The sequence below is a fragment of the Canis lupus genome, chromosome 15, assembly GCF_003254725.2.
Source record: "Canis lupus dingo isolate Sandy chromosome 15, ASM325472v2, whole genome shotgun sequence".
Taxonomy (NCBI): domain Eukaryota; kingdom Metazoa; phylum Chordata; class Mammalia; order Carnivora; family Canidae; genus Canis; species Canis lupus.
The window spans coordinates 13514475-13542313 of record NC_064257.1 but is presented as its reverse complement, the minus strand read 5'-3'; the positions used below and the strand labels follow the sequence as shown (position 1 = coordinate 13542313).

Below are 27839 nucleotides of genomic sequence, written 5' to 3'. Positions count from 1 at the left end.
TGAACAAAGGTGTGGAAGTTAGGATGAACTTGCCTGATGGTTACAAAGACCCTAGAAAGGATAAGTGTCTACATTAAAGTCTCAGATGTGAGTTTCCTCTAGTGGATAGTAGGAGGATCATTAGGAGCTGATTTGAGCCTTTTCAAAGAGCCAGGAAGATGCTGGCAGATGAATATTCCCATGGGCATGATTTATAAATGAGTTCCATTCCAAAACTTCAATTGTACATGACATATTTAAATTTTTTAAATTTGTACTCGTTTAAAAATCAGACAAGTAACTCATTAATAGAAGTTTTATTATAAACTTCAAACCCCACAAAGTCAAAGTTTCCCTCCACCTTCATCTGTAAACTCATCCCTTTTCCCAAGAGAGACCTGCTGTTACCAGCTGATTAACTGGGTTCTCACAGAAGTGGATTTAACATCAGTTGCCCTTGTTGAGGTGAAAATACCCCTATCTCATTCTTGGCAGCAAACCAGAGGGCAGGCTAGGGGGCCCGGCAGGGAGCATGCTATTTCCATTCTGTGCAGCTTTGTGCACAATTGCAAATTAGCCAGTGATGGTACTGGGTTTAACTCTGTTTCAATAAAACCACTTCTGTCTTCCCTGTTTCTCTGTCCCACCTGTGCCTGAGACCCCATCCATAGTTCTTCCCTCTGCTGAACTATGCAGAAGTGCCTCCAGCCTTGAGCTTCCCCTTTGCTCCCATTTCTTCTAAATTTACTTTTTTTTACTCAGTTAAACTTATATAATTAAAGATGAAAACAATTGAATAAACAATTGACATTTGAGTAAGAGCTTTAAAAAAAAAATCTCTGCCTTCCACCCCACCCCCATCCAGACCTGCAAATTCATAGCAGCCCCTAGCTATGGTGTAGGTGTTCAACAAATGTAGGTTGCTCTGACTTTAACCATTCAGATTTATTTGTGTTTTACACAATGAATGCCTATTATGACAAATACATTTTCATATATGGCAGTTTCAGCCACAAAACATCTCGGATGTAGTGTAAGTAGGTCACTTGCGGGGGGGAAAAAGTGGACAGAAGGAGCACTTGACTGGGAGCCACTCCCCGAAGCTGCTCCTTTCATAGCTTCTCTCTGTCCTCCACTTCTGAATTGAAAATGTCTTTGGGTTTTGTTTTTGGTCTGTAAGAAGGGGGGGAGGGGCAGGGGAGAGGGAGAGGGAGAGAACTAATCTTTTTTTTTTTTTTTTTTTTTTTTGGGAGAGAACTAATCTTAAGCAGGCTCCACACCCAACACGGAGCCCGATGTGGGGCTCTATTTCATAACCCTGAGATCATGAGTTTAGCTGAAATCAAGAGTCAGATGCTTAACCGATTGAGCCACCTAGGAGCCCCTGAATTGAAAATGTGTTTTACAATGTTCCAAGTTTATTTTAAATGTGGCTATGGTGGTTGGCAGTAGTGATAGGGTGGATTGTCTAGCAATTTGGGGACTGAAGATGGAAGAAGCCCTGGAGAGACCCTCTGTAATTATAGGTCTGTTTTACTGGGACTCTGATCTGCTGTAAAGCAGAGTTATGATAATAACTGAAAGGCCGAAGATACTTAACTCAGCCATTTTCCAGAAACCCGGGTTGCTCCATGCTCTTTCTCACACAGCTCGGTGCAGTTTTCCCCTCCTCATGCCACTTGATTAATTTACATATATAATGGATGGCTCCTTCTAGGTCAGGGCTGTCTACCTTATGTCCTAAGAGCAGTCAGAGAGGAGCTTTCAGGTAAAGGCATTTTGATGATGTTGTTGATCTTGACCTCCTATGCCAGGGTAAGTGGGAGAAGATTTGTGGCACTCAGGACACAGTTGTGGAGGTCTTTGAGCACATCAACCTGATGACCTTGGATGTACTGATGAAATGCGCTTTCAGCCAGGAGACCAACTGCCAGATAAGCAGGTCAGTGACAGGAAAACAAGAAAGACATCTATTGGCTATCCTCTAAGTCATTCATTGACATATTGTCCCTTCTTTCTCTCCTAGCAACCATGATCTTTATGTTAAAACAACGTTTGAAGCCAGTAAAATAAACTTTTACCGCTTGTACAGTTTCTTACATCACCATGACATAATTTTCAAATTCAGCCCTCAGGGCCATCGCTTACAGGAGCTGGTCAAAATTCTCCATCAGTACACAGGTACTTCTTGCATTTGGGTGGCCCACATCCATACGCGGTCATAATTGTGTTGTGTCTGTCCAGAAGAATAGGCTTCAAAAAAAAAAAAAAAGAATAGGCTTCATTGTGAGAAAAGAAAACATTCTTGTTCTTAATGGAGCTATAGAGACAATGCTGCTTTAGAAGAATTTGCTAGGGCAGCCCGGGTGGCTCAGTAGTTTAGCACTGCCTTCAGTCCAGGGCATGATCCTGGAGTCCCAGGATCGAGTCCCACGTCAGGCTCCCTGCATGGAGCCTGCTTCTCCCTCTGCCTGTGTCTCTGCCTCTCTCTCTCTCTCTCTCTCTCTCTCACACACACACACACACACACAAATAAATAAAATCTTTTTTTATAATAAATTTATTTTTTATTGGTGTTCAATTTGCCAACATACAGAATAACACCCAGTGCTCATCCCGTCAACTGCCCCCCTCAGTGCCCGTCACCCATTCACCCCCACCCCCCACCCTCCTCCCCTTCCACCACCCCTAGTTCGTTTCCCAGAGTTAGGAGTCTTTATGTTCTGTCTCCCTTTCTGATATTTCCCACACACTTCTTCTCCCTTCCCTTATATTCCCTTTCACTATTATTTATATTCCCCAAATGAATGAGAACATATAATGTTTGTCCTTCTCCGACTGACTTACTTCACTCAGCATAATACCCTCCAGTTCCATCCACGTCGAAGCAAATGGTGGGTATTTGCCATTTCTAATGCCTGAGGAATATTCCATTGTATACATAAACTACATCATCTTTATCCATTCATCTTTCGATGGACACCAAAGCTCCTTCCACAGTTTGGCTATTGTGGACATTGCTGCTATAAACATCAGAGTGCAGGTGTCCCGGCGTTTCATTGCATCTGTATCTTTGGGGTAAATCCCCAACAGTGCAATTGCTGGGTCGTAGGGCAGGTCTATTTTTAACTCTTTGAGGAACCCCCACACAGTTTTCCAGAGCAGCTGCACCAGGTCACATTCCCACCAACAGTGCAAGAGGGTTCCCCTTTCTCCACATCCTCTCCAACATTTGTTGTTTCCTGCCTTGTTAATTTGCCCCATTCTCACTGGTGTGAGGTGGGATCTCATTGTGGTTTTGATTTGTATTTCCCTGATGGCAAGTGATGCAGAGCATTTTCTCATGTGTATGTTGGCCATGTCTATGTCTTCCTCTGTGAGATTTCTCTTCATGTCTTTTGCCCATTTCATGATTGGATTGTTTGTTTCTTTGGTGTTGAGTTTAATAAGTTCTTTATAGATCTTGGAAACTAGCCCTTTATCTGATATGTCATTTGCAAATATCTTCTCCCATTCTGTAGATTGTCTTTTAGTTTTGTTGACTGTATCCTTTGCTGTGCAAAAGCTTCTTATCTTGATGAAGTCCCAATAGTTCATTTTTGCTTTTGTTTCTTTTGCCTTCGTGGATGTATCTTGCAAGAAGTTACTGTGGCTGAGTTCAAAAAGGGTGTTGCCTGTGTTCTCCTCTAGGATTTTGATGGAATCTTGTCTCACATTTAGATCTTTCATCCATTTTGAGTTTATCTTTGTGTAGGAAAGACTATCCATTGGAAGAAAGACAGTCTCTTCAATAAATGGTGCTGGGAAAATTGGACATCCACATGCAGAAGAATGAAACTAGACCACTCTCTTTCACCATACACAAATAAATAAAACCTTAAAAAAAAAGAATTTGCTGCATCCATAGTAGTAGTCCTGTCAGAAGTTAGCTACACCTTGGTCATTATGTACAATTGTTAATAATACAAATATAACAAGGGGACATTTAATATCTCAAAGCATACAGGGCACGTGGCTCTTTACACAGTGTTTGCAGTAATAAAGGAATAATGACAAACTAAAAACACTCACACAATATAGAAATGAATGTAGGAGCAGAGCAGAGTGAGCACGGATATGTATTCAAAAGAAGGGGGAAATGGAGAGTTTTTCAGTGGGGGTAAACTTTCAGTTACACAGGATAAGAAGTTCTAGAGATCTGCCTGTAAGTTAACAGTACTGTATTGGGCATGTAAAAGTTTGTTAAGTAGGTAGATCTCAGGTTAAGAGTTCTTACTACAATTAAAAAATAAATAAATAAAACAGTCCATGGCCACACCATCCTGAACGTGCCCAATCTCATCTTACTACAATAAAAAAATAAATTAAAAAAAAGAAGTTTCATTTGGGGCACCTGGCTGGTTCAGTCAGTAGTTCAGTCAGCCTTAATGTTATGAGTTTGAGCCCCATGTCGGTTGGATGTAGAGATTACTTAAAAATAAAATCTTAAAAAAAAAAGAAGCTTCATTCAAAGAGAGTTTTGGCAAAACATAAACATAAAAGTTGAAATAGATTAAGCTTTTTAAGCAATTCAACATTACTTTTCATCAACATCATAATAGAGAATATTTATCAAGTAGTTAATGAACCTTCCTTGGCTCTACTACTTACTAGCAGTGTGACTTTGGGCATGTTACTCATTGCTTTGTCTCAGTGTCATCTGTAAAATGGGGATTAAAAGGAACTATCTTCTAGGTTTGCAGTGATGATTAAATATGTTGGGATACATAAAGGGCTTAGGACAATACCTGGCACTGAATAAGTGTTAAACATAAAAATAGTTACTTTAGGACACTTGGGTGGCTCAGTCGGTTAAGTGTCTGCCTTCAGCTCAGGTCATGATCCCATGAGCCTTGCTTCGGGATCCCTGCTCTGAAGGGAGCGTGCCTCTCCCTCTCCCTATGCCCTTCCTGCTTGCTCATGCTTGCTCTCTCTCTCTCTTTCAAAAAAAAATATATATACACATATATATATTTACTTTAGCGAATATATTTGCCTCAAGGAAATTTGCAACACACTGACACATGCACAGTCACACATAGACACACAGGAATGTAGATATTATAAGGAGTAGACTCAGAGAAGCAGGTTAGTTTAACCATTTAAGACATAGATTGGCATTATATACAGCAGTAGTTCCAGACTTGTCCATATCATTGCCCACACAGAAAATGCTAAATTTGTATGGTTCATTAGAATGTATCTGGGGGCATCTACAATGTACTTGGTGAAAAAATTCTTTACTATTTTTTTATATTACATAATGATGATTAAAAAACAAAATGCAAAGTACTGGGGAAAAATTAAATTTGTTCAAAATAAAATTTTTTCAAAATGTTTATTTTTATGTCATCAAATTTATGAAATTTTTTATTGCATCTGGACTTTAAATAGTAGTTAATAGCCTTCCCCCTCTTCTAGGGTATGCCAACCCTTGCTCTAATGACAGTTTGGGTTGCATAAGCCTTTGTTGTGTGGGGAGCTGTCCTGTGTCTTGTAGGATGTTTAGCTGCATCCCTGACACCTACCCACTCGATGCCAGTATGACTCTGATAGTTGTAGCAACTGAACATGTCTCGATAGTGATGAATGTCCCCTGGGATCAAAATTATCTGCAGCTGGGGTACCTGGGTGGTGAAGCACCCAACTCTTGATTTCAGCTCAGGTCATGACCTCAGGGTCCTGAGATCGAGCCCTGAGCCCCACATTGGGCTCTGCACTGGGTGTGGAACCTGCTTAAGATTCTCTCTCTCCCTCTGCCCACTGCTCACCCCACCCCTGCTAGTGCTCTCTCTCTCAAAAAGCAAAAAATAAAATTAAAACCTTTAAAAAATTATCTCCAGCTGAGAACTACTGCAACTATACCCCAATTGTAGAGATTCATTCATGTTTTTCTTCCAGTGCTTGTGTGGTCTTGTTCTTTTTGCATTTAGATCTCTGATCCATTTAGAGTTTATTCTTACATATGCTATGAAGTGTTGATCTTACATTTCCAAATGGTTATCCAGTTGTCCCATCTCCATGTATTACAAAGTTCCATCTTTTCTGTGACACACACACACACACACACACACACACACACACACAGACTATTATTCAGCCATAAAAAGATGGAGATCTTGCCTTTTGCAACAACACACATCCATACCTGGAGGGTATTCTGGAAGTGAAGTCAAAGACAAATATCATATGAACTCACTCAGATTTTTTTATTTAAAGACAAAACAAAGAAAAAAAGAGGCAAAAAAAAGACAGGCTCTTAAATACAGAGAGCAAACTGGAGGTTGCCAGAGGACAGATGGGTAGGAGATTGGATGATGTAAATAAAGGGGATTAAGGGTGTACTTATTTATCATGATAAACATTGAGTAATATATAGAATTATTGAGTCATTATATTGTACACCTGAAATTAATATAATACTCTATGTTAATTACACTTCAATTAAAAATTTAATTTAATTTAAAAGTTCCATCATTTCCTCCAGTGATTTGCGCTAACTACCTTTATCATATACTAAACTGACATATATACTTGAGCTTATTTCTTGACTTTCTTTTCTATTCTATTGGTCTATGTATTCATGTACTGGGACCATGCTGATTTATTTAAAGAGACTCTGTAGTATTTCTTTTTAATAACAAATTAGGCATGTCTGGGTGGCATAGTCAGTTAAGTGTCTGACTCTTGATTTTGGCTCAGGTCATGATCTCAGGGTTGTGAGATTGAGCCCTGCTTAGGGCTCCACATTCAGCATGGAGTCTGCTTAAGATTCGCCTTCCCTCTCCCTCTGCCCCTCTCCACACCCATGCTCCCTCTCTCCCTAAAATAAGTTTAAAAATTAACAAACTATTTTTCAGAGAGTTTTAGGCTTACAGAAAAATTAAGCAGAAAGTACCCCGAGACCATGACCTGAGCTGAAGGACCCTGAGACCATGACCTGAGCTGAAGTCAGATGCTTTACCAACTGAGCCACCCAGGCACTCCTCAGAGAACCAACTTTTGGTTCATTGATTTTTAGCCCTTGGTTTCTTATTTTCAATTTCACTGCTTTCTGTTCTAATTTTTATTTCTTTTCTTTAACTTACTTTGGATTTAATGTGTTCTCTTCATAGTTTCCTAAGGCAGAAGATTAGATTACTGATTTTAGATCTTTCTTCTTTTCTAATATATTAATTTAATGCTATAAAGCTCCCTCTAAGTACTGCCTTCACTGTGTTCCACAATTTTGATTAGTTGTATTTTAATTTTCTATTTAGTTCAAAATATCTTTAAAATTTTCCTTGAGACTGCTTTAGCCCATACGTTATTTAAAAATGTGTGGTTTATTCTCCAACTATTTTGGAGTTTTCCAACTATCTTTCTGTTATTGATTTCTATTCCATTGTGCTCTGAGAGCATACTTTGTATGATTTATGTTTGTTTAAAATTTAGGGTGTGTTTTATGGCCCAAATGCTGTCAATCTTGATGAATGTTCTCTGTGAGCTTGAAAAGGAAGTGTATTCTGCTGCATTGGATGATGTACTCTATAGATGTCAAATAGATCCAGTTGATTGATGATATTGTTCAGTTCAACTATGTCCTTGCTGGTTCTTGCCTGTTGGATCTGTCCATTACTGACAGGGGAGTTTTGTAGTCTCCAACTATAAGAACAGATTCATTTATTCCTTCTTGAGTCCTATTATTTTTTGCCTTATGTATTTCGACCCTCTGTTCCTAGGCGCATTTACCCTAAAGACTGTTGTTTTCTTGGAGAATTGGCCCCTTTATCTTTATGGAATGCCCTTTTTTAATCTCTAATAATTTTTAACCTAATAATTTTCCTTGTTTTGAAATCTGTTCTATCTGAACTTAATATAGCTATCCCAGCTTTCTTTTGGTTAGTTAGTATATCTTTCTCTATTCCCTTACTTTTAATCTACACGTATCTTTATATACCTAAAGTGGGTTTCTTGTAGACAACATATAGTTGGTTTTTTAATTCACTCTGACAGTCCATCTTTTAATTGGTTTATTTAAACCATTGATGCTTAATATGAATATTTGGATTGATAGCTACCATAATTGTTACTTCTTACTATTCATTGTTTTGTTTTTTCTTTTTAGTCTTCCACTCTTTTTATGCTTTCTCTGGTTTTAATTAAACATTTAATAAGATTCCACTTTTCTCCTCTCTTAACATATAAATTATACTCCTTTTTACCTTGTTTAGTGGCTAGTCCTTGAGTTTATGTGTATTTTTAAAGGTTTTATTTATTTATTCATTAAACACAGAGAGAAGCAGAGACATAGGAAGAGGGAGAAGTAGGCTCTCTGCCAGGAGCCTGATGCGGAACTCGATCCCAGGACCCTGGGATCACTCCTTGAGCCAGCAGATGCTCAACCACTGAGCCACCCAGGCATCCCTATAATGTGTATTTGCAACTAACAAGCCCATTTTCAAATAATACTTGCAAGCAACTTATAACAGGGTATTCGCAATTCCCAATTTTTCTCCTATCCCTTATAACATTGTTATTTATTTTACTTCTTCATAAGCTATAAACTGAATGTTGTTATTATTTTGAACAGATTGTTGTATGTGGGATCAATTAAAAATAGGAAAACAATTGAAAGATGAATAAAGTAGATGTGATTTATGTATACAATGGAATATTACTCAGCCATTAGAAACGACAAATACCCATCATTTGCTTCGACGTGGATGGAACTGGAGGGTATAATGCTGAGTGAAATAAGTCAATCGGAGAAGGAAAAACACTATATGGTCTCATTCATTTGGGGAATATAAAAAATAGTGAAAGGGAATAAAGGGGAAAGGAGAAAAAATGAGTGGGAAATATCAGAAAGGGAGACAGAACATGAGAGACTCCTAACTCTGGGAAACGACCTAGGGGTGGTGGAAGGGGAGGTGGGAGAGGGGTGGGGGTGACTGGGTGACGGGCACTGAGGTGGGCACTTGACTGGATGAGCACTGGATGTTATTCTATATGTTGGCAAATTGAACACCAATAAAAATTTTTTTTAAAACTCCAAAAAAAAAAAATAGGAAAACAAAAGGTTTTATTTTACCTTCATTTATTCCTTCCTTTTTTTTTTTTTTTGAAACATTTTCTTTTTTTTTTTTTTTTTTTTTTTTTTTTTATTTATGATAGTCACAGAGAGAGAGAGAGAGGCGCAGAGACACAGGCAGAGGGAGAAGCAGGCTCCATGCACCGGGAGCCTGATGTGGGATTCGATCCCGGGTCTCCAGGATCACGCCCTGGGCCAAAGGCAGGCGCCAAACCGCTGCGCTACCCAGGGATCCCCATTTATTCCTTCCTTAATGTTCTTTCTTTATGTAGATCTGAGCTTCAGGCCTATATCATTTTCATTCTTTCCAAAGAACAGATTTCACTATTTCTTGTAAAGCATGTCTAATGATGACAAATTTCCTCAATTTTTGTCCGAGAAAGTCTTTATTTCTCTTTCATTTTTAAGGGTAATTTGGAAGAATTCAAGGTTGGCTGATTTTTCTTTTTAAACACTTTAAATATTTTACTTCACTCTCTTCTTTGCCTGGTTTCTGAAGAGAAGTCCAATGTAATTTTTGTCACTGCTGTTCTATGGGTTAAGTTTTTTTTTTCCTGTGGTTTCTTTCAAGATTTCCTTTTTGTCTTTGATCTTCTGTAGTTTGAATGAAACGTGCATCTTGATTTTTTCGTGTAGATATTTTGGTGTTTTCCTGCTTGGTATCCTGAATTTCCTATATCTGTGGTTTGGTGTCTATCATTAATTTTGGAAAGTTCTCAGTCATTTACTGTTTCAAAAACTTCTATTCCTTTCTCTCTTTCTTCTCTTTGGTCCTTTGTTTTTCATTTTTCTGGTGGGGATCATTTATTCATGACCTTCTCTATTTCTTCTATGGACATTAGTCTAAGTTTTCTAGCTCCTCTGGAGTCAACTCTGGTACACTGAATTTTCCATTTCATATAGGTTTTAAAACTTATTTGGATAGAAGCAGTAGTCTCATGATTTTAAAAAAATTCTCTGGGGACACCTGGCTGGTTCAGTCAACAGAATATGCAACTCTTGATCTCAATGTTGTAAGTTGAGTGTTGAGTGTAGAGATTACTTAAAAATAAAATCTTTAAAAATACATAAAATAGAATAAAAATGTTTAATTTCTCTGTATTAATAGTTATTTTCCCTTTGTCATTTCTTACTTCATATATTTGTGCATTCTTCCTCATTTCCCAATTAAATTAGCCAGTATATGTCTATTATGGATTTTTTTGAAAGACTCAAAAAATTTTATTTATTAATTTGATCTACTGTGTTTCTGTTCTTTACCATGCTAATTTTTATTATTTTCTTTATTATTTTTTGTACTCTCTTTTGGTTTATTTTGTTATTCTTTTTCTAATTTTTAAGTTAGGATCTAATATATTTACAGTAGTTCTCCCTCATTCATGGTTTTGCTTTCCACGGTTTCAATTATCATGGTTTGGAAGCAGATGATCCTCCTTTTGATGTATCATCAAAGTCAGTAGTAACCTAACTCTATGTCACCATGCCTGTGTCATTCCCCTCACTTCATCTCATCAAGTAGCTATTTTATCATCTCACATCATCACAAGAAGCACGGTGAAAGTATAGTACAATGAGCTATTTTGAGAAAGAAAGCAAGAGACCACAGTCACGTAAATTTTATTACAACATATTTTATAATTATTTTATTTCATTTTTAGTTGTGGTTAATCTCTTACTGTGCCTAATTTATAAATTAAACTTTATCATGAGTATGTATGTATAGAAAAAACATAGATTATGTAGGGTTTGGTATTATCTGTGGCTTCAGACATCCATTGAAAGTCTTGGTACATATTCCTGCAGATAAGAGAGGACTACTATATTTAATTCTTTCATTCTTATTACTATTTTTAATTGCTTTGTTAATCTATTTGTGTGTGTGTGTGTGTGTGTGTGTGTGTTCATAAGTTTTTCGAGAAATGGAATTGCTGGATCATATGATAATTCTATTTTTTATTATTTGAGGACCTGCCATACTGTTTTCCATAGCAGCTGTACCATTTTGCATTCACACCAATGGTTCACAAGCGGTTCTGATTTCTCCACATTCTTACCAACACTGGTTTTCCAGGGTTTTTGATAATAGCAATCCTAATAAGTGTGAGGTAGTATCTTATTGTAGTTTTGATTTGCATTTTCCTAATGATCAGTGATGTTGAACATCTTTTATGTGCTAATTGGCCATTCATATATCTTCTTTGAAAAAATGTCCACTTAAGTCCTTTGCCCATTTTTGAATCAAGTTGTTTGTTTCTTGGTGTTGTGTTTTAGGAGTTTAGATAGTTTAGTTAGTTCTTCAGTTTTGTTTTTTCCCAAGATAGTTTTGGCTCTTTGCAGTCCCTTGAGATTCTATAAGAATTTTAATATGGATTTTTACATTTCTTATTGCTCTATGCTTTTAAGGCTATGAATTTTCTCTTGTTTATCAATTAAATACACCCCATGTATTTTGATAAGTAATGTTTTTATTATCATTTTTTCATAAATTCTTTTTTTAAAGATTTTATTTATTTGACACAGAGAGAAAGAGCACAAACAGAGGGAGAGGGAGAAGCAGGCTTCTGGGCGAGTGGAGAGCCTGATGCAGGGCTAGATCCCAGGACCCTGGGATCATGACCTGAACTGCAGGCAGACATAACCAACTGAGCCACCCAGGCACCCCTATTTTTTCTGAAATTCTTTAATTTCGGTTTGCATTTCCCTTCCACTCAAAAGATGTTTAATAGAAAATTTATAAATTTCTGAATGGAAAGCTTCTTTATTTTTTTAATTTCTAATTTTATTGTATTGTAATTAGAAAGCATTGTTTGTAGTATTTCCATTTTATAGAACTCAGTAATGTTTTCTTTGGTCCAATATATGATCAATTTTGTAAAAAAAAAAAAAAAACCAACATTTACTCTTATGAAGAAGATAAATTCTCTGTCATTAGGTATGGCATCTGAAATTTTCCCCCCATATGCTCTGCCTTATAATTCTGTTTGGATCTTCTATATCTTATTTTTGTCCACTTGACCTGTCCTGCATTGGGAATGCTATGTTGAAGACTCTTATTATCAGTGCAATTCTGCCTATTTTTCCCTGCATTTCCTCTAGTTTCTGCTTTAAATAGGTATTGCTATTATTTGGTGTGTGTATGTGTTCCTAAGTATTATATCTTGTGATACCATGACCTTTTTAAAATAGGATTTTAAGTAATCTCTACACTCCATGTGGGGCTCAAACTTATAACTGAGATCAAGAGTCACATGCTCCAGCAACTGAGCCAGCCAGGTGCCCTGTGATACCATGACTTTTAACATTAAAAACTGATCTCCTTTAATGAGTTTTTGTTCAAACTCTACTTTGTTTGATATCAGGATTGCAACCCCCAATTTTCTTATTATTTTCATTTGTCTGGTATATTTTTGTCCATCCTTTTATTTGTAGCCATTTTGTATTACTTTGTTTTATGTGTTTTTCTTACATGCAGCACATAGTTGGGTTTTGCTTTATGAGTCAATTTGAAAATGTTTTTATTTTAGTAAACAAGACATTCCCATTCTTATTTGTTGAAATGACTGATATGTTTGGACTCAACATTGTCATATGATTATGTTTTACTATGTGTCTTATGTTATAGTTACTGTGTTTATTAGTTTCCTAAAGACTTCCATAACAGATAACCATTTATTGGTTCTGGGTAAACAGGAATTGGGGGGGGGGGGCTACATTATTCAATTCAGCACACTGTGTTTCTTTTCCTATGTGGTATGTTTTCTTTGCTTTTTAAAAATAAACCTTTTGATATTTTAGAAGGTTTATATTTTTACTCTGGCTACCATAGTGTTTAGTCCTTCATAAATCCTTAATTCCCCTTTCCCTATTTAAACTTTTGCTATCTGGCTTGTCATATTTACTGTGGTAGATATAGATAACATTTACCATCTTAATCTTTTTGAAGTATAAAGTTTAGTGCTATTAAGTAAATTTACATTATTGTGCAACCACCACCAACATCCATCTCCAGAACTCATTTTACCTTGCAAAATTGAAACTCCATACGTATTAAATGATAATTCCTCTTTATACTCCTTTCTCAGCCCCTGGAAACCACCATTCTACTTTCTGTCTCTACAAATTTGACTAGGTATTCTAGATATATATGAGGAGCCATAGGAGCCATATAGTATTTGTCCTTTGGTGACTGGTTATTTGATAGTTTGTCAGTTTTTAATAATAATTTAATAATATCCTTTGGTTTTCATTTATTACTTATACATCTATTAGTGATCTTTTTTTTCAAGTTTCAGATACTTATTAATCAGTGCAAACCCTAACACAATACATCAACATGATTTCATGCATTTAGAGGGGAAATATTTCCTGGATAAGTAGAAAATCATGAGGATGGCTTCTGGAAGGCCTTCTTTCTGAGCAACTTTATAGTGAAACATTTCATTTGAAGTCTGGATCTCCTTTCTTCAGTTTTCTGTAATGTACATTCACTGAGCAGAACTTGTATTAATCATGAAGACCCAGTTTGTTCCAGGATTCTGGGTTATTCTTCCTATCCCAAATGACATCCACACTGCGCCAGTACCTCTCACTCCAATAAAGATGAAGAGGAGGATCAAGCTCGGGTGCTTTTTGGCCTGAGGATCTGGTGTAACATGGTTGCAGGAAAGGCCTCAGGTCCAGAAGGAGAAAAGATAAAATGTGCAAGGCTCCCAACAATTAGTGATTATTCTACTTTCTCCTTTCTCTCTCCCTTCTCCTCCTATTTTTAGTTGAATTATTTTCACTTTTAGTGTTTATGTGATATACTTCTTCCCATGTGCCAATCCTTATTTTAGTCTGAGATCTAAAATTACATCTATGAAATGCCCACCTCAGTTCTTTAATGAAGTTTTCCTACTTATTTCTTGGTTGGATGAAGCTCATCCACTCTAGATTCCTCAGGATGGGCTCATGAGCATAATATTTTCTGAGTTCATTCAAGTTTATACCTATTTTTTATAGACTTGATAGTTGCTTGACTGACAATTTTCCTGGATATAAAATACTTTTTTCCTAGTTTGTGTCCTTGAATTTCTTTAAAATGCTCTGATCTTTTGCCCAGTGCAGGGTTTGATCTCACAATCTGAGGCAAAATCAAGAGTCAGATGCTTAACTGACTGAGCCACCTAAGCACCCTGAAAATGCTCTAATCTTGCTTTGATTTCTTTATTGTTCTTGAAAAATATGATGCTACCTTAATTTTCTTACCCTTAAAAGTTATTTGCTCTTTTGTCTGGAGTCTATGAGGATTTTCTTTTCTGTCTTTAATGTCAAATAGTTTTATTAGCATATGTATTGGTATTGGTTATTCTGTTCCAACTTTCCTAGGCATAGGATGGGCCTTTTAATATGTACATTTAAATTATGTCTCACTTCCAGAAAGTTTTCTTGAATTATAGTTTTAGATACTCTGTTTCATATTTTTGTGGGGTTTTCTTCTAAGACCCTTCAGTTATACAGATGTTGGTGTTTCTTTGCTTGTCTTCCATTTCATTTGATAAATTTTCCATTAAAAAGAGACTGAGAAAGAAAAGAATGATTGGGACTTGCACCTGCATTTGAAACCATCTTTATTATGTTGCCTACCTAGTTATACAAAGTCTATTTCAGGTATATTGTGTTTCTTTGGAGCTTTGATCAAAGTTTGTCGTTTGAGGGAGAACAAACATCCGCAAAAATTAATTCTACTTAAATACAAGTACCCATTCTGAGATCAGGAAATTAGCTAAGATTTGAAGCTATTTATGAGCCATGGCTTGCTCTGTAATTATTTTACTTTGATTAACTTTGCTGTCACTTTGGTAATGGGGAATTGCTATTCTGTCCCAGAAAAGGTAATCCAGGATAGAAAGAAATTACTCAAAGATGAGAAGAAGCATGGCAACACTCAGAAACGGAAGGACCAGGATTATCTGGATATTATCCTTTCTGCCCAGGTAAATCTTTTAAATGTCTGAGGCAGCTCGTGTATCAATTAATTGTGTGGGTAGATGGATGAGTGAGGAGGAGGGGAGACAAGAGCAAAATTGATCAACTAAATTTAACAATACTTTTGAGGTGATGGGTTGGCTCTATACAGTTTGAGGTAAAGATAGAGGTCTGTAATTCTGTCACTACAGGGAATCAGATAATACTAAATTTTTTGCTAATTGGACAGGACTTGGTGATTACTGCAAAGATACATGGTAGTTTAGGGAAACACGGGAAAATGGGTCACAAAGTAAGTTGGTAAAATGATGAAGAGGAGGTGCTGGAAAATCTGCATGAATCTGGCAGGATGATTGGAGGAACTCTTTGCAAGGCCTACATTTCTTATGTAATGTTGGTTCTCCTTTGTCAAAGTGTGGCTCCTACTATATATTTGTTGAACAGAATTAAAATGGAAACTCTCATATGAATCTCTAATTTTTTCCCCTAAAGCCATTATCTTGATTAGGGCTGCAGACATCTGTAAACTGACATTGCATAAACATATCTCCACTATACCTTCCAGGCTGAAAATGGCAACAGCTTCTCAGATACTGACCTACGGTCTGAGGTGAACACATTCATCTTGGCAGGGCATGACACCATGGCAGGGAGCATTTCCTGGCTCCTCTACCACCTGGCTCTGAACCCTGAGCATCAGGAGAGATGCCGGCAGGAGATCAGGGGCATCCTGAGGGACAGGTCTTCTATCACATGGTAAGATCTGCATTCTTAAACATTTCATCCTTCTTCCTCTTCATGGGTTTTCCTTTATTTTCTCCTCTGGTACCTTAGTCACCATTGTGCTTCAAGATATGTGCCTATAGAAACAGAAAAGGAGACTACTATTCTTTTTCTAGAGAGATCAAAATTATCATTATATCTTTGCAAAAGAAGTTCATCCATCCACAATTATCTGTTTCTTTGTTTTGTTTTTCTAATCAGTGGTGTGTAACGTCCCATTTCTTTCTTTCACCTGGCTCAGTGCACTGGAAATAGGGACTTGATCCCTAGACTTGCATTGAGAGCTTAAATGGTAGAGCTCAAGTGTGTCTCCTCTCTGAGATCCCAGCAAGCATCCGTATCATTTAAGCCCCACTGTAGTCATTCCCTCCCATCTCCTTTTCATTCCTCAGAACTAGCTTAGACTTTGAACACAGTACTAAATCATATACACTGTAGTTGAATCTAGTGATTATGGACTGAGTACATACATTCTCAGTACTGAGGCACTTAAGAAATGTGCAAGATTTGGTGTGGGTCCTGTCCTCAATGAGCTCACACCCAAGGAGAGGAGACAGGCTTCTGTATGGATAATCTCTATATAATCTGCTAAGGGTAGCAAGAGAGAGATGTGCTGGCCACTACAGAGACTTAGAAGACAGTCACTTAACCTGGTACTCAAGAGGGGACTCAAGAGGACTTCCTGGGAGATCTGACACCCAAGCTGCCTCTTCTAGGATGGATTAGCTAGATAGAAATGTCAACACCATTTGCAAGACTTTGAGCTTATCTGACTGTTCAGTGATGCCCAGGTTATGGATTTACCCCTAAGACATGCTGTCTGAAAGAAAAACAAACAAGCACGTCTTGATTTAAACCACATTCTTCACCCTAGCTAGATATTTCACTTATTATTTGCTCTGCTAGTCAAAAGGGCAGAAAGATGGAAATGCTAAGAGTCATCCACCCCTAGCACTAGGGGGGAACACTGCATTTCAAATGCAAAGGTAAGCTCAGTAAGAACTTTTGTAAGGGGAAATTTGGATTTATATAGCTATGATAGAGATCTTACTTTTTATAAGGAAACAGTAGTTATTTCCTACCATAAATTAAAGGTTTATGGGCAGCCCCAGTGGCTTAGAGGTTTAGCGCGGCCTTCGGCCTGGGGCATGATCCTGGAGATCTGGGATTGAGTCCCAGGTCAGGCTCCCTGCATGGAGCCTGCTTCTCCCTCTGTCTGTGTCTCTGCCTCTCTCTTTTTGTGTGTCACTCATGAATAAATAAATAAAATCTTTAGAAAAAAATAAAAAATAAATTAATTAAAGGTTTAATCTGTATAGCACAAAATAATGTCGATTAGTCATTTTTTATTCATTCTTTAACATTGATTGGATATCTTAACCTGTTTAGGGTGGATATATATACAACCCCAATATTGGCCTTTCTTATTCTTTTCTGGCCTATGTGAAATGTGAAAACAAAGAAATCTTGGCCAGGTAAGAAAACAAATTCCTAAGGATCTGTTAACTACCATTCATTTTAATGAAAGAAATAAAAATATAAAGAAAAATATGTTTTTATTCCATACTATGGCCCTATACTTACATTTAATGAAATTTGTACATGGCATGCTGAAAACTTATAATTCTTTTAGACAGATAATAAAACCACACTGCAAAGAGCAATTTCTGAAAAAGCTGGCAAGTTGTTCAACATCCCTTTGGCTCCTCGTCAGCCATTTCTGCATTGGGTTAAAATTTCTCTCTTCTTGCACCAGGGCTAAGATGGACAATATTGTGTTTCTAAAATATGCAAAATGCCAGGCTAAGCAGAATTACCCTTTTTATTCTGAGCTTGAGGAGGAAAGAGCTCAAAATGAAAATCTGCACTGCCAAATGGCCAGAGCCTGCATTCAAAATAAGTAATCAGAAAAGCAAATAGAAATACAATAAGGCAAATAGACTGAATATATGCAGTCATCTTATAACTGGCTAGGATGAAAATGAAAAAGTTTATTCTTCTCCCTCTGATACTTCACACTTGTGTGGGGCAAGTTCTTTTCATCTGGGGTGAAATTCTGAGTGAATCTCATAGAGTTCTTATCCATTTAAGTCATAAGAGCAGTCTCATTTCAGTAATTAAGCTGTCTGGTCCAGTGGAATAGCAAAAAATACAAATTCGTATCAATCTGGAGCATATCCCTCCATCCCAGCTCAGCATTTCTTTGGGTCTGAAAGCCAGTGGTGGGTGAGGGGGTCTTGATTGGCTTCTTTTTACTGACAAGTTCCTCACCAACCCAGTAGCTGCTGTTTCTGAACCTTTTAGAAGTGGTCCCAGGAGGAACGAGGAGAAAGGGTTTGGTACTATGGAGATCTTGCCTTCTGAGCTTGGTGGCTATTCAGTGCTTCCTTTCACTCTCAGTAGGCGTATCTGAGTTTCAAGGAGAATCTTGGAGATTTCCTCACTGGAGCTTTACCATGGTAATTCATGAGACAAGGGAATTCTTGTCCTCAGAGTTCCTTTCAAGACGGTTCTGAAGCTCTCCCTCTTGCTGGTTCATTGGCCCATAGAACACACTGGAACACTCCTTACCTATTTGTCTCTATTGCTCTCCCCCAACTCCCTGTTTGTTCTGAGTCACAGACTTTCCTCTCAGTCCTCTGTTCCTCAAACTCCAAGGCACACATGTCAGATCATCTAAGTGACCAAGAAGTGACCCAAGAAGCCCCTCTTTGCCTAACACGCTTGAGGGGGCCCTCCTGCATTCCGCAGCATTGTGCCATTCCAACATTATCTTTAAAGGATTTTTTTCCTCTCTCAAAACTCTGAAGCCCTCTCTCTTCAGTCCTTAGTCATACTTTCTACATTCTTGATTTATATGGTGACTAAGAGTTGCGAAACTGGTTTCTGAAACCTCCCTAGCAAATCTTTTACCAGTAGATTAGCATCTCACTTTATAATGAGGATATCTGACGCTTGTTTGGTTCCTCTTCCTCTGGAACTTCAGCTGATCCTCAGGCAGAAAGAGTCTCATTTTAGCATTCTGTTACATAAGTCAATTGCAAAATAACTTTAACCTAGAGGTAATGTTTACCAAGAATAAATAATGAAGAGGAAAAAACATTAATATTTACCAACTGGCTATGGAGTCTGAGTTCCTGCCCCTCCTTCCCTTGTCCTCACAGGGACCAGCTGGGTGAGATGTCGTATACCACCATGTGCATCAAGGAGTCACTCCGACTGGCGCCTCCAATCCCATCCATTTCCAGAGAGCTCAGCAAGCCCATTACCTTCCCAGATGGACGCTCCTTGCCTGCAGGTCTTTGCATTCTTTTCCTAAGCAGGTCCTAGAGACCAGGGGATCCTGGCAACCACAGTGACAAAGACTGGCTTTTTTTCTCTTTTGACTCTTAGAGGAGTCAAAAGAACCTCTGGCTTAGGGTTGGGTGCCTAATAACTCAGTGGGTAATTCCTTCATCAGATGTGGTTTCCAGACTTTCCCAAAGGCACATAGCCATTTGCAGCGAAGCTGTGCCCAGAACCCAGGTGGCCAGAATCCCAACCCAGAGTTTCTTCACTTAGCAGGACATTGCTTCTAAGATAATCCTTGTTTAGCTTAGTTTGAGACCTGGGTGAGACTTCATGATGATGTAGGAAAAGACATTAGGGTTCGAAGCCAACGGCCAAGAAAGAATTCTTGAGCCTTTGGTGCAAAAAGGTGATTTTATTAAAGCACATGGACAGGACCCATTATGGGCAGAAAGAGCTATAATGGGGTTGTGAGGGGTAGTGATTATATATCTTCAAGTTGGGAGAGGGCTAGGGATAGTGTAAGTCTCTAAGGAATTTTGGAAAAAATGTTTCCAGGACCTTGAGGGGACTAGCTATTATTAGGAAAAGGTCATTTATTACTATAATAAAACCTCAGTCATGATTCCCTTCAGATGTATGTCAATGGGCCATATGCTTGGGGGATGATCGCCAACACATGTCTTGGGGGTTTAGTTATAAAGGAAATTTCTAAAGGAATTTTTGTATGTTGAAGTAGACTCACAGGATCCTGAAGGTTGGGCTGTGATTGCCTTTTGCCCTTAGCAAAGTGTCAACATTAAGACAACTGAGTCCCCTAGACTCAGAGTCCCCTAGACTCATTCCTAGAGGAATGTCACTCTGCCTGTTTCAAGGACTTGTCAAAGGGCTGTAGGTAGCAAGGAAATTCAATAATTTTTCTTCTGCCTTTGTTTCCCACATTAATGGGAGATGAACATCATTATCTTTATCTAGAAGACCCAAGGTAGGGTCTTTGGTTTCATCATCGTAATACTATCATTCTTATAACTGTGCAGCACGTAATAGTTTACATAGAGCCTTCAAGAGCATTAGCTCATTTTCCCACCCTCAGAACATAATCTTAACAGACACTTATATAGTTCTTCTCAGTTTACAAAGCACTTTCAGATACTCTTGGTGTAGCCAAAAACCTCACTAGAGATCCCAATGTGCAGATTGGCAGAACTAGAACTTGCACAGAGGCCCCACACTGGAACCCAGTGCTCTTCAGAGCACAGGTTTCTGAGCAGGGCAAGGGGGAAGCATAGGGTGTCATGGGAGACACCCTTCACCTCTCTGCTTGGGGATCCTGTTAACTCTTGTCCTTGGAAACAAGCTGGCAGGATTGCTTGTAGCAATTACCAATGGCCTGTCACTGGGACTTTGTTGACAGATCCAGAATTTTCATGGTAATCAAATAATCCTCAAAATCTCTCTCCTCTTTTTTTTAATCCCCAAACCATGTGGATATTTGCCAAAATTTCCTCCCCTCCGTTTATGAATAGAACCAACAGAAAGGCCCCTAGATGCCGCCGAGTAAGCATCGTTAAAGTCTCCCCTCCCACTGCCATCGTGTCTAAGTCAGAGTCTTCCAAAGAGCCTGAGCAGCTGCGGAAGCTTTTCATCAGAGGCTTGAGCTTCAAAACAACCAATGAGAGTCTGAGGAGCCATCCTGAGCAATGGGGAGCCCTTACGGACTGTGTGGTAATGAGAGACCCTAACACCAAGTGCTCCAGAGGTTTTGGGTTCGTCACATATGCCACCATGGAGGAGGTGGATGCAGCCACAAATGCAAGGCCACACAAGGTGGATGGAAGAGTTGTGGAACCAAAGAGGGCTGTCTCACGAGAAGATTCTCAAAGACCTGGTGCCCACTTAACTATGAAAAAGATTTTTGTTGGTGGCATTAAAGAAGACACTGAAGAACATCATCTAAGAGATTATTTTGAACAGAATAGGAAAATTGAAGTGATTGAGATCATGACTGACCGAGGCAGTGGCAAAAAGAGAGGTTTTGCTTTTGTGACATTTGATGACCATGACTCTGTAGACAAGATTATCATTCAAAAATACCATACTGTGACTGACCACAACTGTGAAGTAAGGAAAGCCCTATTGAAGCAAGAGACGGCTAGTGCTTCATCCAGCCAAAGAGGACGAAGTGGTTTGGAAACTTTGTTGGTGGTCTTGGAGGTGATTTTGATGGGAATGACAACTTTGGTCATGGAGGGAACTTCAGTGGTCGAGGTGGCTTTGGTGGCAGTCGAGGTGGTGGTGGATACGGTGGCAGTGGGGATGGCTAGAACGGATTTGGTAATGATGGAAGTTACTTTGGAGGTGGAGGAAGCTATAATGATTTTGGCAATTACAACAATCAATCCTCAAATTTTAGACCCATGAAAGGAGGAAATTTTGGAGGCAGAAGCTCTGGCCCCTACAGTGGTGGAGGCCAATACTTTGTCAAACCATGAAACCAAGGTGGCTATGGCAGTTCCAGCAGCAGCAGCAGCTATGGCAGAGGCAGAAGGTTTTAATCACTGCCAGGAAACAAAACTTAGCAGGAGAGGAGAGCCAGAGAAGTGACAGGGAAACTACAAGTTACAGCTGATTTGTGAACTCAGCCAAGCACTGTGGTGGCAGGGCCTAGCTGCTACAGAGAAGACATGTTTTAGACCATACTCATGTGAATGGGCAAATAACTCGAGGACTGTATTTGTGACTAATTATATAACAGGTTATTTTAGTTTCTGTTCTGTGGAAAGTGTAAAGCATTCCAACAAAGTGTTTTAATGTAGTTTTTTTTTTTTTTGCACCCATGCTCTTGATTGCTAAATGTAACAGTCTGATCATGACGCTGAATAAATGTGTCTTAGATAAAAAAAAGAACCAACAGAAACTTATCATTGGACCTGCATGATGGAATTATGGTTCTGTTCCCCTGGACCCAAATGGTCTCTGGTGGGTGCTGTACAGTCCATTGACAGATATCATTTTGACATGAAACCAACAGCTCCTTAAGGTAGAATCAGATATTAAATAAGTCATTGCTTTGAAAACCAAGGTGTCAGAAAAAAAGAAAGAAAACCAAGGTGTCACCCAAGCCTCAACTTTCCATGAGTCCTTGACTGCTGACATCAGCTACAGCACGCAGAGCTCTGCCAGGAACAACCTCATTCCCTTCAAGAAGAGCAGTATAACAGTAGCCCACAACTTGATCTATCTGCTGCAATCTTTTTTCTTTCTTTTCTTTCTCAGGAATAACCGTGGTTCTCAGTATTTGGGGCCTTCACCATAACTCTGCCATCTGGGAAAACCCAAAGGTATGACTGTTTATTTATAAATCCTTCAAAGAACTAATGCAGTACAACTCACTTTTTGTTAGCACGATGTGGAAGTGGCAAATGGCACAAAGCAAATAAACAGAAAGACCAAAAATGTTAAAGTTTTCCCCCTAAAAGAAAACTGTCCTGTTCCCCTATTCCTACTGTGTGTTAGCTTTGAATGAATGGATTGACAAAATACCACACAGTCTGCTCTAAGTTGCAGTCTGTGCTGCAGTCATTTACTCAGTGAGCTCCACCAAGCACTCACCTAGCCATCTGCAGGACTGCAGGCTATCCATTTTGCCATGCAGGCAACTCACTCTTCTGCTGGATGTAACAATCAGAATTCTGGCAGAAAACTGATGACACCCTCAAGTTGGGCACTTAGAGGAGAATTTCATAAAGGAACTATTTACAAAGGCGTTGGTAGAGTTTAGAAAAGTAACACGGAGTGCACAAATGCTGAAGTGCTTCCCACCTCTGGGCCAGAGGGGAGAGAGACTTTCGAAGCCCAGAGAGTGACTGTCGTGCTGGGAGGAGTCCTGGGCAGGAGTTGGGCCTTCAGTAGAGCAGCCAGCCGGAGGCAGCTTGGTAGAGTGGGGTGTAGGGAATAAATAATCCAAAAGCTCTCTCTGTCCACCCTCTAGATTGCCAATCAATGTCTTTTATCAGCCAAACCCAAGAGCAAACCATGTGGGTCAGCTTCTTGGAGCCCCGAGCAGAGCAGGAAAGGGAGGAGAGAGGATCTGGAGAGGCAAAAAGAAGACACACAGCTAACCATAGTGCTTGATTCAACCGTCTTGAACTCTGAACACTCACAACACCTACAGACACTTGTTTTCACATAAGTGACTAGGGTTGAAGACCTCTTACGTGTAATGGGAAGTGGACTGCAGGTCTCATTAACAGTTGATCACATAATCATTTTGGCTAGACTTCTAAGTCTAAGTGAGAACATTCTTTTTTTTTAAGTTCAAGTTAATTTTATTGAGTAGAGTTGACACACAATGTTACATTAGTTTCAAGTGCACATCTTAGTGATTTGACAAGTTGATTCACGATGCTCCCTGATGGTAGCCACCATCTGTCCTGTTACATCACTAAAACAATATTACTGATTATTCCCTATGCTGTGCCGTTTACTCCTGTGACTTATTCATTCCATAACTGGAAGCCTGTATCTCCTTCTCCCCTTCACCTACTTTGTCCAAACCCCCCACAACCATCAGTTTTTTCTCTGTATATAAAGGTTTAATTCTGCTTTTTGTTTGTTTATGTACTTGGTTGGTTTTGTTTTGTTTTGTTTAAGATTTCACTTATGAGTGGAATCATAGTAATTGTCTTTCTCAATCTTAACTTATTTCACTTAGCATAATACCCTCTAGGTCCATCCATGTTGTCTCAAATGGCACCATCTCATCCTTTTTATGGCTGTGTAATATTCCATTTAATTCACCACATTTTCCTTATCCATTCATTTATTGAAGGACACTTAGGTTGCTTCCTTAATCTTAGCTATTATAAGTAATGCTACAATAAACATAGGGATGCATATGTCTTTTCTAATGTTTTCATTTTCTTTGGGTAAATTAAATGGATGCATTCTTACCTCCAAAGTGAAAATAATAACACTGGCCCTACCATTTCTGCTTTCTCCATACTTAGTCTGGGTAGCAGACTAGTCCACTGGAAGGCCAGACAAGGGCTGCAGGTCTAGAGTCGCACTGCCAAGTGTGGTAGCTATTTGTCACATGTGGTTACTGAGCACTTGAAATGTGGCTACTCAGAAATAAGGTATGTTAGAAATGTAAAATACACACTGGATTTTGAAGACACAGTACAAAAAAGTGGACTATTTGCTTAATGATCAGTTAAATTGAGACATGTTAGAATGATAATATTTTCTGCAAAATAAATTATATTATCAAAATTACTTTCACCTTTTAAGAATGTGACTACCAGAACATTGGAATTACATATGTAGCTCATTGTATGTTTCTCAATCAGTGCTAATAGTAGCTTAAGAAGTGTGCTCATGGTGTTTTGGGGATGGTGGTGGCGTTGCCCTGTCATTTCAGGTCTTTGACCCCTTGAGGTTTTCTCAGGAGAATTCTGATCAGAGACACACCCACTCCTTCTTACCATTCTCGGCTGGACCAAGGTAAGGACAATTTGAAGTTGCTGAAAATGCACAGAAATGTTTACTTGGAAACAGCACTCTCCCTTTGGTACCTCAGCTCCATGGAACCCCATCTTCTCACCAGATTATGAGGTAGATCTTGGTACCTCTTTGAGCCCCCGAAAAGACCAGTTAGTTCCACAAAGGACAAAGCCCTTCTCTGTCACATCCTATTCAGCTATGCCTCGGACAATTATCCCGTGATGCAAACTTGCTCATAAGCCATGCAGCCCACCTCCAATGCAGGAGAAATACTTCCTTTTTTTCTTAAGTTCAGATTTATTGAGGTATCTTTGACACATGCAATTGTAAGATATTTAAAACATACATCATGGTGATTTGCTATCTGCGTACATTGTGAAAGGGTTCTTCTCCCTCCGGTTAATTACCACATCCTCCATCTCACCAATTTATCTCTGCATGTGTGTGTCTGAGGACATTTACGCTCCATCTTATTAGCAAATTTCAGTTGCACAATACAGTGTTAGCCACTATAGTCTCCATGTTTTTTTTTAATTTATTTTTTATTGGTGTTCAATTTACTAACATACAGAATAACCCCCACACTGCGTCCTCACAGGAGAAACAATTCTATATGCAACTCCAAGTGCCACCATGTTTCGAGAGGCCATCAACACATTACAGCCTTTCAGTTCACTTTCTAGCAGGGAACAATAGAAGTTCAAAAGTTTCCATGGCATTTAGTGTGACAATGCTGCTTTACTGTGAATGGCAGATTCATTATCCTAGCATCTTATGAAAGAGTCAGAAACAACTACCATTTCTTCAAGTATCTCTTTCTTTCCCTGGTGTCTGCAGGAACTGTATCGGGCAGCATTTTGCCATGGTCAAGCTAAAGGTGGCCATTGCCTTGATTCTGCTCCACTTCAAGGTGTCTCCAGACCCCACCAGACCTCTTGTCTTCTTGCACCAGATTGTCCTCAAACCCAAGAATGGGGTCCACTTGCACCTGAAGAAACTCCCCTAATGTTTCTAGCCCAGGGTGCAATGATTGTATACATATCCAAACTATATATACATATATATGTGTGTATATCTAGTTTTAAAGTTAAATACAGCTACTGGAGCAAGAAAATGAAGAGGAGTCAAAATATGATGGGAGGGTTAGGGGTAGGTGGGATGTAACTGCACATTATCTGTGCAACTCTGTGTAACTGCACATTATCCAGAAACGTTTCTAGGTGATACGCTGTGTCACCTAGATCAATTTCTTTATGATTTGGGGAGATTTTCCAATCATTTCTGTTTGATTCTGGCTGCTATTAATGCTATATACCAAGAATTTTGCTCAGTGACTTCCATATATTTTCTGTTGCTTTTTAAAATAGTTTTTGGAATTATACAAGTAATAGGTGTGTGTATACTCACAGTAAAAGATTTACAACATTCAAAAGCATGTAGAGTAAAAAGTAAAAATCCCACTTTACAGACTCTATACCTCTCTGCCCTGACCAATCTTACTCATTTTCCTAAAAACAGAAGAGTTTGGTGTGCATTCTTTCAGAATTTTTCCTATACATTTCAAATATACATATGTATGTATGTGTGTATTCTTATAGGTGGGATCATATCCGTATTATTCTTGCTTTTTTCACTTAATAAAAAATGCATCTTATTCCTAATCATGGATTCATAATATTCTATAGTGTGGATGTATTATAATTTATTGAGCTATTTTCTTATTATTGGATATTTAATTTATTTGTAGTTTTAAAAACATGCTTATTTGCCATTTGTGTTTATCTTTATTTTGTTGTCTGTGACTCATACATCATTTATGCTTATTTTCCTATGTAGTTCTATTTGAGATCTTTAATATTGTGGATAACAGTCCTTGATTGTAACTTTATAATTTTTCCCTTTTTTTTTACTTTTATAAAACTGTATGCTAAATATTAGCATACAGAATTTCTAAATTTTCATGAAAGAAGATAAATAAACTTTGTGGTTTCTGGGAGTTAAGTCTTGGATAAGAAAATCTTCATTTGGAATATTATCTAGATAGTCTACATAGTTTCCTGGTGCCAACAGTGCTTGTGAAGCCTGAGTGGGAATTTTTTAATAATTACCAAATAATAAATAATAGTTTGTATTATTTCCAGATTCATTACTGATTTGATTTTCGTGTGTCCACTATATGCCAGATATTGTTGTGATAAGCATTCAGTGAATGAAGAGACATGACCCTTGCCCTCATGGAGCTTATATCCTAAAGCATCCTTAAGATGGATAACAGACAAATAATTACAGATTTCACTAAGTGTCATGAAAGCACTAGTTCCTTCAGTACTAGACAGTAAGAAGGGGAACTTGCTTTAGATCAGGTTGTCTAGGAAATCCTCTCTAAGAAAGGAACAGGTAAGTTGAGACCTCAAAGTCTAGAAGCTACTCCTATTCTTTCTCAGATGCCCCGTAGTGGCAAAATTTTGGCAAGTCACTGGACAATTTAAAATAGCCTTGAAACACTGGGAGTTACAGAACGAATAAACCATGAGAATAAAAGGCACAGCATAGCAAATATAGGCAATGATATTGTAATAGCATTGTATGGTGACAGATAGTTGTTACACTTGGGGTGAGCATAGTACAATATAATCACTATGTTGTACACCTGAAACTAATGCAACATTGTGTGTCAGCTATACTCAAATAAAAAAATTATTTTGATAGCTCTGAAACAAATAGTAGAAGTTTATCATCCTTGCCAAATACAAGCATATTAATCTTGACTCTCTAGATGGATAAGAAATGAAAATAAAGTCCTGGTCACATCCGTAACAGTCTACCATAACAAAAATATCCCCAAATAGAGGAGCTTAAACAAGAAAAAAATGTGTTTTTCTCTTGTATGAAAGGCTTGAGGAGGTAGGTGGTCCAGAACTAGTAGGGTAGTTTGCACTACATGGTCATCAGGTACCCAGGCTATTTATATCTTGTCCTCCATCTTCAATACTCAGCTTTCAATGAATGATCTAAGGTAGTTGCTAGCTCCTACCTTAAAGCAAGAGGGAGGAGATGAAAGGGGATGGGAGGGCAGGAATATTTCCTTTTTTAGGATATTAGCTGCAAGTTGTACTCATCACTCTGCTCACAGCTCTGTGGAAAATCCAGTCCCACCTATAGCTGAACAGGAAACTGGGAAATGTGGTCTTTAGCTGGCAACCAT

General features: G+C 38.4%; 1 protein-coding gene and 1 long non-coding RNA gene across 5 annotated transcripts in view; one reads left to right on the top strand and one right to left on the bottom strand.

Moving 5' to 3' along the window:
* LOC112642528 (cytochrome P450 4X1) overlaps positions 1 to 26774 on the top strand; it is a 37755-nt gene extending 10981 nt beyond the window's left edge. For all 3 annotated transcript variants that reach the window (XM_049094419.1, XM_025420190.3, XM_025420188.3), the window contains 8 exons: positions 1794 to 1921; positions 2006 to 2160; positions 14960 to 15066; positions 15624 to 15814; positions 19006 to 19139; positions 22406 to 22470; positions 24552 to 24634; positions 25472 to 26774. In XM_049094419.1, the coding sequence (XP_048950376.1) occupies positions 1794 to 1921; positions 2006 to 2160; positions 14960 to 15066; positions 15624 to 15814; positions 19006 to 19139; positions 22406 to 22470; positions 24552 to 24634; positions 25472 to 25640 (1032 nt within the window). In that variant the 3' untranslated portion in view covers positions 25641 to 26774. The remainder of the gene's footprint in view (positions 1 to 1793; positions 1922 to 2005; positions 2161 to 14959; positions 15067 to 15623; positions 15815 to 19005; positions 19140 to 22405; positions 22471 to 24551; positions 24635 to 25471) is intronic.
* Positions 1374 to 19071, bottom strand: LOC112642529 (uncharacterized). 2 transcript variants are annotated; one of them, XR_003125303.3, is made up of 3 exons: positions 18955 to 19071; positions 15657 to 15918; positions 1374 to 2232 (listed from the first exon to the last, which is right to left on the bottom strand). It is a non-coding gene; the product is annotated as an uncharacterized LOC112642529 (long non-coding RNA). The 2 variants fall into 2 exon arrangements; XR_003125302.3 differs by lacking the exon at positions 18955 to 19071 and adding an exon at positions 17426 to 18676.
* Positions 26775 to 27839: the final 1065 nt, after the last annotated feature.